Consider the following 12,269-nt stretch of genomic DNA (forward strand, 5'->3'; position numbering starts at 1 on the left):
ATAGGGGAATTCAAGAACACAAAACAAAACGATATTTTAGTAAATAAACTATTTTCAAACAAATCTTCAATTACATTATTTCACATGGACTACATTGATATCGTTTTCAATAAAATATCAAATATTTGTCACATTTGATGTGCCGCCTATTAATACAATTCTGCCTGGTTTTCTGATGGACTGCCTCTTAATAGATCTATTCAAAACCTCTGGTAATGCATGCTGATTTTTTTGTCTGCGAACATCTGATGGTACTATAATTTTAAATTTTAAGAATATCTTGAAAAATTATCAGTAGGTAAGGTACGTTGCGTATGTCCTTAACATCAGTATTTCAATGGTTTACTTTTGTTGTATATCGATTTCTTTTAAATCTCATTATGTACAGGATCAGAATATTGAGTTGTTTAATAAATAAGCTGAGAACCCGGACTTCTCTCTTAGCCTCAACCCAATAAAACCCCTCAGTATCAATTTTCCCTTCGAGACTTAAGCCCAGTTCACATGCGCTTAGAGGTGTAAATATTACATTGCTTATTAATATTATTTGAATAAAATCACCTGCATAAAGCCTTGCTCTCACCAAAAGACTCAGCAGATGTTCATATATCTGGAAATTTTTTTTTTAAAAAATTAACAAACATTTTAGAAGGAGATGATAATTTCTTGTGTCTTTAAAATGCTTTCCAAGAACATACAAGTGCAACTTTAACTGTTTATGATCAATTTATGGTTATGAGAGTACATTTGGATATATATACAAATCAGGAAACTTCATCATTACCTGATGGAGAACAATAATGGCCTCAGTTGACATCTGAAATTAAAAGAAATGATAATTAACATGAACAAAAAAGGACAACAGAAAAAAAACCCATTCATTTCTTTAAAAAAAATGTCTGAAGACACACATACAGTCATTTCTTTATGTGGACTGAGGAGGTTCCTGGTCTGCCTGAAGGTGTTTCTGAAGTGAGTGCTGGGTACAAGAGATGTCAGTAGGCAGGCCGCAGCACTCCTCACTCTAGCACTGTTATTGGCCAGGAGATGTCCATCTGACTCAGGACCCACTGACTGGCCAGTCTGTTTCCGGTCACTCGTACAGACATGCTGAGAACAACACTTTGTCAGCTGAAACATAATATATAGAGAATTAGGTCATGATTGTCCTTACATTCAAAGTACAAGTATGTCCAATAACAAAACTCTAAAATCAACTTCACAATCATTTTGTCTGTGTAATACTAATACAGTTTACTATAGTTTACAACAGTTTGCTACATACCTCCCAGAATTTCTGCAGTACATATTGAGTGAAGGGAGGGAGGCCTGGGGGACCAACCTCCAAATTCCACCAACATCGATATTAGCTTGAAAAATGGCTGCGAGTGCTGGACATTGAAAATCTTTCATGCATTAAGACTCAAAATCTCAGATAAAGTTGAACTGAAAGCAGTAAATTGAATTTAAAATTAAAAAATGTTTACTTTAAATTATTGATTGGTACATCTCCACAGCTAGTTACTTGTTTGACTCTAATAATCATTGATATTGAACAACATATTATATAAAGATGTGAAAGTTATGGAATGAAACTTTGAGTTCCTTACCTCGAAATTTAATTTCTTAATAGCATTGAAAACCATCTGAACCAACTGAAAAAGTATATATGAATCAAGTAAGAAAGAGCATGACGACTTCATTAATTTCAAGCTTTAGTGCTGTAAATCTCATATTTCATGTGACTTTAATTTAACAAGACAATTATTTGCGATACATGATTTGTACTGAAATACCTGGGGTAGAGTGGGGCCACAAAGGGGAATCATTTTTTTCATTGAAATATAATGGAAAAATCTTTAAAAATCCTCTTCTCTAGAACCACTGGGCAACAAAAGCTGAAACATATTTCGAAGCATCCTGGGATAGTGTAAAATCTTTATTGTTCAATTCATGGCCTCTAGGATAGGGTGGGGCCACAATAGCGAATCAAAGTTTAGCATTGAAATATATTGGAAAAATCTTTAAAAATATTCTTCTCAGGAACCACTGGGCCAGAAAAGCTGAAACTTATATGGAAGCATCCTGGGGTAGTGTAGATTTTAAATTGTTCAATCATGACCCCTGGGGGTAGGTTGGTGCCACAATAAGTATCACAAGGGAGAAAATCTTGTGAAGGACAGTAGGGCCAAAGTTACTCAGGTAAGCGTTGTGGCACATGGGCCTCTTGTTAAGTTAACCCTTGGTTTAGACCACGAAGGGTACATTCTATTCCGTAGACAACATCAGATAATTTGCAGTTCAGATTTTCCTAAGTTTTGGTATAAAAGCTTTCTCCAGTATGATTGCTACTAAAAGAACAACTTGTAATCAAAAGATCACAATTTTTACGATTTTTGGCAAAAAATCTCAAATTTTGAATAAATACAAACTGCGCTTAAAATGTGATTTGATTGATTCTTATGTTTATACCATTTAAGCAACGGATTCAGTTTTCCGTCATTGCTAAAAATAAACCGTACTGTATCGTTGATATTTTGCAGATAATGTACAATTTCTGTACATTTTCATAAGAAACGCCCGCTAAAAGTGTTCTGTATCGCAGTTATTTTTTGGTTGCCTTCAAAGGAAAACTCGCCGGGTCATGTCACAAAAGTTACTTCCTATGGTGTTTGGATAGGGCCATTTGCAAAAGCTCAACAGCGCGTTCAGAAAAACACGACATCGCGCTAACACACAACACGCCATCACGCTAACACAATTATACAAAACACGTCATTGCGCTTATACACAACACGCTGTAGAGCTAACACGCTTTCAAACAACACGCTGTTGCGCTAACACAACTTTACACAACATGCCGTCGTGCTGTCACACAACACGTCGTCGCGATAACGCAACTCTACACAACACGCTATATCCTCATTGTGATGCCACTTTAGCGCGAGTTTCTCCGTGTATATTTACACAAAAATGGCTTTCAAACCAATTTCCCCGCCTGGCGAAGTGGTTAGAGCGTCTGCTCTAGAGTCGCAAAGTAAGACGTTGATTCTTACGTCGCGGGTTCGAATCCCACTGTGGGACGTGGAGACCGGTCCTTCGGATGAGACCGTATAAACCGAGGTCCCGTGTCGCAGTAGGTGCTGGCACGAAACAGATCCCTCACTGCTCAATGGCCGTAAGTGCCGAGTATAGGACAAAATTTGCAGCTCTCCACCGGCAAGTGGTGGCGTCTCCATATGAGTGAAAAATTCTCGAGAGGGACGTTAAACAACATACAAACAAACAAACAAACCAATTTCACAGTTGGCTTAGTAGAGAAACACAGCAAATGTAAATATTCAATGATGTGTTAGCGCGATGGCGTGTTGTGTGTTAGCATCACGACGTGTTGTGTGTCAGCGCGACGGCGTGTTTTCCTAAACGCGCTGTTGAGCGTTTGCAAATGTCCCTATCCGGACACCATAACTTCCACTCATATGTCGACTCGATGTATCCCACTGAACTTGAAATAAAAGACACTGCAGAATCTGCCACATCTGTCTCATATTTGGAGGTATTACTGAATATTGACGACAATGGCCAACTATTAACTAAATTGTATAATAACCGAGATGATTTCAGCTTTTCCATCGTCAATTTTCCTTATTTATGTTGTAATATTCAACTATCACCTGCATTTGGTGTTTACATCTCTCAACTTATTCGATACTCAAGAGCATGCTTCGAGTACGAACAATTTTTAAACCGATTAAGGCTTCTGACAGATAAGTTGATATAACAGTGATTTTAACAACCAAAATTGTGAAATTCCTAGCCCCAGGGTCATGGTGTTAGGGCGGGGCTCTATTGATCATATAGTGAAAATGCATAAATTCTTTAAAAAATCCTCCCCTGTACATAATGCAGATAAACTAGGTGCATGGTTATAATGATCAAGGGTGCCTCTTCCAAAATAGTGAAATTTGTGGCCCCAGCGTGAGGGGTTCTGTGGAAGGGGGGCTCAATTGATTATTTAGTGAAAGTGCATTATTTCCTAGAGAAATCATCATCTCCTTCTTGGTATTTAGCAGATAAACCAGGTATATTGTTATGATGAGCAAGAGCACCTCTTCCAAAATTATGAACATATTGGCCCCTGGGGCAGGGATTCTGGTGTTAGGGCGGGGCTCTATTGATTATATATTGAAATTGCATTCTTTGAAAATCTTCTCTGTCCCTGGGTATTTAGCAGATAAACCAAGTATATAGTTATGATGAGCAAGGGGAACTCTTCCAAAATTGTAAAATTTGTTATCCCAGCGTGAGGGGTTCTGTGGAAGGGGGGTTCTATTGATTATATAGTGAAATGGGACAAAATTTTAATAATAATCTACAAAGATTAAGAGAGGCAAATGTGAGGGGGAATGAAATGTGTTAACTAATAGTACTCTAGAATTATTGTACTGTTTAGTCCGCTTGAGGATAGTGACAAAGGGGAAAAGTACAGGCAAATAAATAGATCAACTTTAAGTTTTGTTACTGAGAACTAAATTAATATTTTGCTGATCCCTGATCATCCTATTTCTTTTGCTTTTGGTCGACATAGCTTTATTTATCAGCTTATTTTGTTTTAATCTATGGGTCTTTACATTATATCAGGTGACCATTAAGGCCCTTGGGCCTCTTGTTTATTGTATATTTCATTTTTCCACTGTGTCATATTGTATCAATCAAAACATATTAATATCACTGTTATACTTTCACTTTATTAGTGAGAAAAATAAGAATCTAAACACCGCCAAAAATGCGTACATAAAATACAATTTATTTTTTGAAAAAAGTATCTTTTTTGACAGTAGGAATATTAAAAATTCAGTCGAAGCTGCCACGTTTATTAAAATGAACGTAAAAAATTGGCAGTAATGGAATAAAAGTAAACATTATAATCTACATGTATGTAAACAATCACAAAAAACACCTCTAAACTTTGTATAAATTGAATTAAATGCACAGGAATAAAAATTAAAATTAAATAAAAGCATAAAATATTTCTTTTCAGTAAACTTTTAAAAAACTGAGCACACATAGGAAAAATATGCCTAAACACGTACATTCAAATCAAAATTTATGTTCTCTCTCGCCATATAATAGCTTGAATGAAAAATTACTACCTGAAACATTATCATGAGTTTTGCCAGTCTTGTGGACATTGTTTTTACATAATGATTTCGGACATGTCTAAAAAAAAAACAACGCCTTTAATCACCCTCCTTGCTTGATAAAAAATGCTAAAGAATTATATAAACTAAATCCAGATTTCATTTTTTCTTTTTTTTTTCTTTCTTTCTTTTTTTTTGGGGGGGGGGGGGTGTTTTTGTACAAAATTATTGCTGATCGTTTCATAGACAAGACGGCGGAACATTAACTGGGAAAATAAGGAAATGGGTGGGTACGATTCGGTCCGGGTGAATGAGAAAAATGAGAAAAATGGATAGAAATTCAAGTTTGACATTTTGACTTTAAGAGATGGAAATGGCATTTATAAGTTGCATATTTCCAATCTTGCCAGTTAATGTTCCATGGTCTTAAGGTTCACTGTAACTAGAGTTAACATAATGAATAAAAATAACATGCGAATTATTACATTTGTCACATAATGGTTATTATTTTTTCTTTATTTATTTTATAAGTTAACTTTTTTCAGAGTTCATTGTACACAATTAAACAATACAACAATAATGTGTAAAGCCAAGTTATGGAGGCAGGGAGGCATCAGATGAATACATTATATTACATCCGCATCTATTTTCTTCGGGATCCAGAGCCACCACTTCCTGTAAAAATTTTTAAAAATATTTTAAGAGAGCTCTGAAAAATAGTCTCTGTACCAGTATGGTTATTTTAAATTCGTAAAGCAATATGAAAAAGTCAACTTGATTCCCCGTTTGACAGCCAGTTTTTTAAGTTATTGTACCAGCATTACTCTTCGGTTCTGCAGACTGGGGCCTTGACAATTTCAATATTTATTTGAAAATATCCTTATTAAAGTATATGGTCTATTGCGAAAAAAAGCGGTCTTCCTTTATATCTTGTAGTATTCATACTGCTTTAAGGTATCCGATCCATAATAGCCTCAGATTCAATGAATCTGAATGCATAACAGATATATTTGGCTGAATACTCAGTATATGTAGACATAATCTTCATGTTTTAGTGTCAATATGTAAGAGCGGAATGTGTCCTAATTTTTGACCTTGTCCTGTCCTTGGAGAGTTATCCCCCTTTGCTTTTAATCAATAAAAATCAATTCTAACAAAAAATCTATCGGGTAAAAAATTAGTTTTCAATCGTTTTTCTATTCCTAATAATTGAATAAATCTTTCCACCACAGCATTTTTTTGATATTCTTAGTATTTAAATTTTTATTTTCAAAAATTTACTTGTCCCCATAGACCTCAATGCATACTTCATTAATTGATTACTGCTTAGTTAATTATATTTTTGAAAATTTCTCCTGGTAAATCCTTTTCTACTCTAAAATGCTTTGAATTAATTTCCGAGTATTTAATACAGGATGGATATTTAAGGTTAGAAAATGAAATGGTTTATTGAATGCCGAAGCTTTCCGCACAATTTATAAAGAAAATATATGACTCAGGTGATTCAAGGTATTGATATTACATTATATCACCTTGTAAAACCTGATATCTTTGTATATCTCCACCCTGCTCCGGGGACAAATTTGAACAAACCTAAATCAACTCTTCACAAAATGCCTGCAATTAATTTTGTCATTTTGATTATTTACAATCTATTTTAACCTTTTTGCTGTGATGTATCATCAATTTAACCATCAAAAGTATTTGTCAGTATTTTGAAATGAATTCATTTTTATTTTAATTAAAGTTCTTAATAAAATTTGCTAATGTCGTTTAAACTAGTAAAGTTATGTGAAGAACTTGGGCTGGTCTGACATCAGTATTGCCTGCCCAATGATTGTCAGAGTAATGAAACTGATCATATATGCCATGCCTGTCAATAAAGAACAAGGTTCACTTGGGGCCTTTTTTGGCCCTGTGAATTTACGAAAAATCAAAACCGCTCATATCTAGTTGAAAATACAATAAAGAAGATGGGTGAACAAGGCGTGCAGAATGCCTATAGCTTCAGATATTTTAAAAAACATCAATTTGTAAATTAAGTATTTAAAGTAAAGTTCTCATTATTGAAATTTATGAAATTATGATCAACAAAACTTTTCTGAGAAAAGAAAGATCTCGGAAAAAAATATTCTTTTATTAAAAAAATAAAATGGTATTCGTGGAATTAAAAAACAATAAAAATCTGGAGTATCATTTTGCTTTAAGACTAACACGCTAACCACTACGCTACACAGCTTCTGATGAATAGTGGCATTTAAATCATGTTTGTGATATGACCCTTAATGGACTTCAAGTATTTCTCGGAAAGATGCGAATGCCCTGTCATAAGAGTGTACTTTTAAGGTTAAGTGGGCCTTTGCTCCATGTTTTTTAAACCAAAAAATGTATATTTTTATGTAAACTTTTAGGATTAACTTTCAATTTGTTTAAGTATGAGAAAATGATCCTTTTTGCCCTCTTTAATATGTGTATGCTATTTCGTAGGCAAATAATTTCAGTCACTATGAGATTTTTGTAAATTGTAAGAATTTTACATAAAGTATACTTTAATGTTAGATGAAATATCAAAGAAAATTTCGATATAATTGAGATTTTATTTTTTACTTCATGTTTTTCGCACTATAGGCACTTCGCCCGCCTTGTTCACCCATCTTCTTTCACTTGGACTCTTGGTAACTGCATATCTATTAAAATTGGCGTAATTTTCTCACTAGTCCATGTATTATGGCATCATTAATTTCGTAATTATCCCCAAATTCTGAATTTATTTTTAAAAATGGCCACAAATATAACCTGTTTTTCAATATTTTGCATATACCCCAACCTCTGATCTAACATGTTTAATTATATAATGAAAGAACTGTTTCAGAAGATTATAATCCATCTTTTATTTTTTGGATCACAGGGTGGACACATATTTTAATTCTTTATTGAAGGTGCTCAAATACACCCATTTTCTTCAAAATTAAAAAAAAACCATAGCAATTTCACAAAGCCTGTTTTCCAATACCTGGACTCTCAGGGGAAACTTTTTTTATAGGAGATGAGAGGACTAAGTCTCTACATAATATTGATATTTGAAAGGGGACATTGGGACTTAGTCAGTTAATCGGTATATGGGCAGGGCCATTCTATGGATGAAGTGAACCTAGCTTTTTGTCGATAATTACATGCAGAGTCACGACCAAAACAACAAAAGCTAGTAGATACATAAATGAGGATGGAATGTCGAAATACCCCAACATTTGTTTGCAGATGTTTAAAAGTGCACTATGTCCTGTAACCGTGATTGTATGAAAGTAAACATACCTTGTACAAAATATCCGGTGCCTTGAAAACTTACATTCGGAGGACCTGTATAATGTAATAGAATTATCAAAACCAAACTTAAACATTAGCAATGAACAATGCAAAGTTGTAATTCATTAAACAGAGTCAATTCACTTACCTGCACCTGCTGGAGTACTAGTTAAAAGATTTGGAAAATGAACTGAAACAAGAAAGTTTTATCTTGTTAGCATTAATAAAAGATTTACCAAGTAAATCCTATCACATTATTTTCTCTTTTTTCCCCCTAAAACAGTGATATTTATCGGCGGTAGTCATTCCATTCGATGCGTAAGATTAAAGTATCAAAATATATATAAACCTCATATTACTTCCCATTCATAACATGCGTCCAACAGAAAGTAGCTTCTAAAAAGAATAAGTAGGAAATAGCAAAGACTTTACTTTTAACTGAGTACATGTCGTTCAGTAGACTAAAAGTTGCTTGGGAAATTATTAAGGCGCATCATTAAGTTGATTGCTGACCGACGTGTTTATACTAATTATGGGTTCTATTAACTCAATTTATAATTTAGCAATGTTTTGCCAGTGATAAAAACTACCTTAATTGAGAGTTCTGAAACAGCAATTTTTACGCCATAAAAAATCCCCTGGTTCACTGAAACAAATTTTGTCTGGAAATTGTAATCTTTACAGCCGGTGACCCTTAACTTGATAAATTATTTTAAATCAAGATATACTTTAGTAGATCGAGATCATATGCAATTGCTGACTTCTACAAGACGGCTAGACATAAAAGTCTCATATAAGCTTTTCTCAGTCACCTCATCCTGAACCTACTTCCAATATTTGTTTAATGTAAATCATATACGGTACCAATTTTTATGCACTAGATGCGTATTTCAACAAATTATGTCTCTTCAGTGATGCTCATGCCGAGACGTTGGAAATCCGAATTATTTGAATAAAAAAGACTTTGAAGAGCTGAAAAAAGGTGCCAAAAACTGGAGACAAATACGTAGAAGGATCAGAGGTATGCATGAAGGAGATAACCATTTAAATACTATATAATGATTGAAAAAAAAGAGACAATTTACATTTTTCACGTTTAATTCTATACAAAAGACCTTTTCATTCCATAGGTCCTTGCACACTCATAGTTTTTGTACAGTTAGTGAGTAACATATTTCCCCCCTTGATAGTCAGTAATTTTACTGACCTTAATTTGGGATTGATCTACTTTTACAAACCTTAATTTGGGATTGATCTATTTTTACAAACCTTAATTTGGGATTGATTTATTTTTACTAACATTAATTGGGGTATTTTTACTGACCTTGATTTGGGATTAATCTATTTTACTGACCTTGATTTGGGATTGATCTATTTTTACTGACCTTGATTTGGGAATGATCTATTTTTCCTAACATTAATTGGGGTATTTTTATTGACCTTGAATTGGGATTGATCTATTTGACCTTGATTTGGGGATGATCTATTTTACTGACCTTGACTTGGGATTGATCTATTTTTACTGACCTTAATTTGGGATTGATCTATTTTTACTGACCTTTTTTGGGTATGATCTATTTTACTGACCTTGATTTGGGATTGATCTATTCTACTGACAATGATTTGAGATTGATCTATTTTGACTGACCTTGATTTGGGATTGATCGCTTTTTACTGACCTTTTCTGGGAATGATCTATTTTACTGACCTTGATATGGGATTGATCTATTTTAACTGACCTTGATTTGAGATTGATCTATTTTTACTGACCTTGATATGGGATTGATCTATTTTAACTGACCTTGATTTGAGATTGATCTATTTTTACTGACCTTGATTTGGGATTGATCTATTTTAACTGACCTTGATTTGAGATTGATCTATTTTTACTGACCTTTTTAGGGATTGATCTCTTTTTACTTACCTTGATTTGGGAATGATCTATTTTCAATCGTACCATCAGCAGCATCAACTTGTTCCCTCAGTTCTCTACTTTCATTTCTTGTCTGTTCTAGCTCTTCACTCAAATGTTGGCATTTGTCCTTTAGGTCAAAGCTTTCCTGGTGATATTTGTCACGTTCTCCTTTTAATTTTTCATTTTCATCTATAAAATTAAAAATATTATCTTCTATATAAAGAAAAGAAGTGGCGATATAATTTTTTACTAAAAAATTTCCACCCTGCCATATCATTCAACGGGTAATTTTTAGCATTTTAATACAGTCTGTATCAAAACAATGCAATTTGCGATTGTACATGTTTTATACGGCAAATCCCCATGCTAATCGATGGAATTTTACTAAGCATACTTTTTTAAAAGTTATAAACGCCTTTAAAAAGTTATAAGCACCTTTTGAACATAACTTGATATAGTAAACAAAAATTTCTAGCGTTTGCATAAATATTTTCGCAATGTCTTTGCGTTTACATTCATCAAATTAGTTTAAACAGGACTTAATCATTTGATCATTAATCAAAGCGGATGTGAGTGAATTTCCAACTAGGGGGAATATGGTAATCATTCTATTGTGTAAAAGTTGAACCAAAGGATATGTAAAAAGATCCCTCACTGCTCAATTGCCCTGAGTGCCGAGTATAGGTCAAAAATTTGCAGCTCTCCACCGGCAAGTGGCGGCATCTCCATATGAGTGAAACATTCTCGAGAAGGACGTTAAACAACAAACAAATTTGCAGGATGGGACATAAAAAAACCGAGGCCCCGTGTCACGGCAGGCGTTGGCACTATAAAAATTCCTTACTTCTCCACAGCTCTAAATGGCAAGTTGAATCAGTGAAGAATTCTCGAATGGGACATTAAACAATATACAAGCATTAAATCAATCTCGGTAGACTTGTAAAAAATGGGACTTTAAATCAACAATAAATTATCAATCGATCAATCTCGGTAAAGACTTTTAAAATGAGTCTGAAAAGTAATCAGTATAAATTAAAAAAATATATTTCCTGAAAACAATTTGAACCTTATTCATATACCTTAAAAACTGTTTCCACATTACATATTATACTTACAAGTAAGCCGATCTACCTGCCGTTGAAGATCATGTGCACAATCTTTAAAAATAAGTAGTAAATTGATGAACATATTTTATTGAACTTAAAAATTATTTTTTGTGGGGAATTTGACGTCTTTTATTAACATATCACATCAACAATTCTTTAAATGGAGATGATCTTAAAATAAAAAAGAGAATTTGAATCATATTTTCATCCTACATTGAAAATTGTTTTTGTTTTACCTTTTTTCTCTTCCAGCAATCTCCTGTTGCTCTCCGCGAGAGAACGGTAATTTCTTACATCTGCTGTCATGTTTTCTAAACGGTGGCCATTAGAAGACAATAATTCATTGATATGTCTGTTTTTCTCTAGATAATAAAATATAGTAAAGGTATTTAATTTAGCAATGGTATTTAAGAGTATTTACTTTCAAATATGGTAATAGGCTTTATTATTTTTCAAAAAATTTTTATATCTTACGCCAAAATACAATATCGGTCGGCAATAAACCCGTTTGTCTATACATTTTTTTAATATTTTTGTTGGTATATTTCGTACAATTTATTCTATCTTTCACTGCACTGCAGCTGAAGTCAGATTATTCTTAATACACTTTTCATGATACTTGCTATTAATTCGATAGAATTTGGCATTCCATACAAAATTAAGCTTTGTTTGATATATTACATTACAATGTTATGCAATTGACAGCAAAAAGTAATCGAGTAAAAACTTTACCTTCGTTTCACTTTGATCAAGAGGTAAAGTATTTAGATTAGTGACACGTATGTTCTAACTTATCGTTCGCGA

The 12,269-nt window shown here is 33.5% G+C and overlaps 1 protein-coding gene and 1 long non-coding RNA gene across 2 annotated transcripts in view; both read right to left on the reverse strand.

Annotated features, from left to right (window-relative positions):
- Window positions 1–558: 558 nt before the first annotated feature.
- On the reverse strand, window positions 559–1,041 carry LOC133191778 (uncharacterized). Its single transcript, XR_009721739.1, has 3 exons — window positions 916–1,041; window positions 785–817; window positions 559–610 (listed from the first exon to the last, which is right to left on the reverse strand). It is a non-coding gene; the product is annotated as an uncharacterized LOC133191778 (long non-coding RNA).
- A 4,501-nt stretch (window positions 1,042–5,542) lies between these two features.
- The window catches only part of LOC133191729 (uncharacterized), a 36,046-nt gene continuing 29,319 nt past the window's right edge, over window positions 5,543–12,269 (reverse strand). The window contains exons 24-29 of the mRNA XM_061327466.1: window positions 11,702–11,827; window positions 11,475–11,516; window positions 10,369–10,548; window positions 8,593–8,634; window positions 8,454–8,498; window positions 5,543–5,816 (exon numbers count right to left, since the gene is read on the reverse strand). Coding sequence (XP_061183450.1) covers window positions 5,785–5,816; window positions 8,454–8,498; window positions 8,593–8,634; window positions 10,369–10,548; window positions 11,475–11,516; window positions 11,702–11,827 — 467 coding nt within the window. The 3' untranslated portion in view covers window positions 5,543–5,784. The remainder of the gene's footprint in view (window positions 5,817–8,453; window positions 8,499–8,592; window positions 8,635–10,368; window positions 10,549–11,474; window positions 11,517–11,701; window positions 11,828–12,269) is intronic.

The sequence above is a fragment of the Saccostrea echinata genome, unplaced genomic scaffold (assembly GCF_033153115.1).
Source record: "Saccostrea echinata isolate AGI-Se365-2 ecotype Australia unplaced genomic scaffold, CSIRO_AGI_Sech_v1 ptg000024l, whole genome shotgun sequence".
NCBI lineage: Eukaryota > Metazoa > Mollusca > Bivalvia > Ostreida > Ostreidae > Saccostrea > Saccostrea echinata.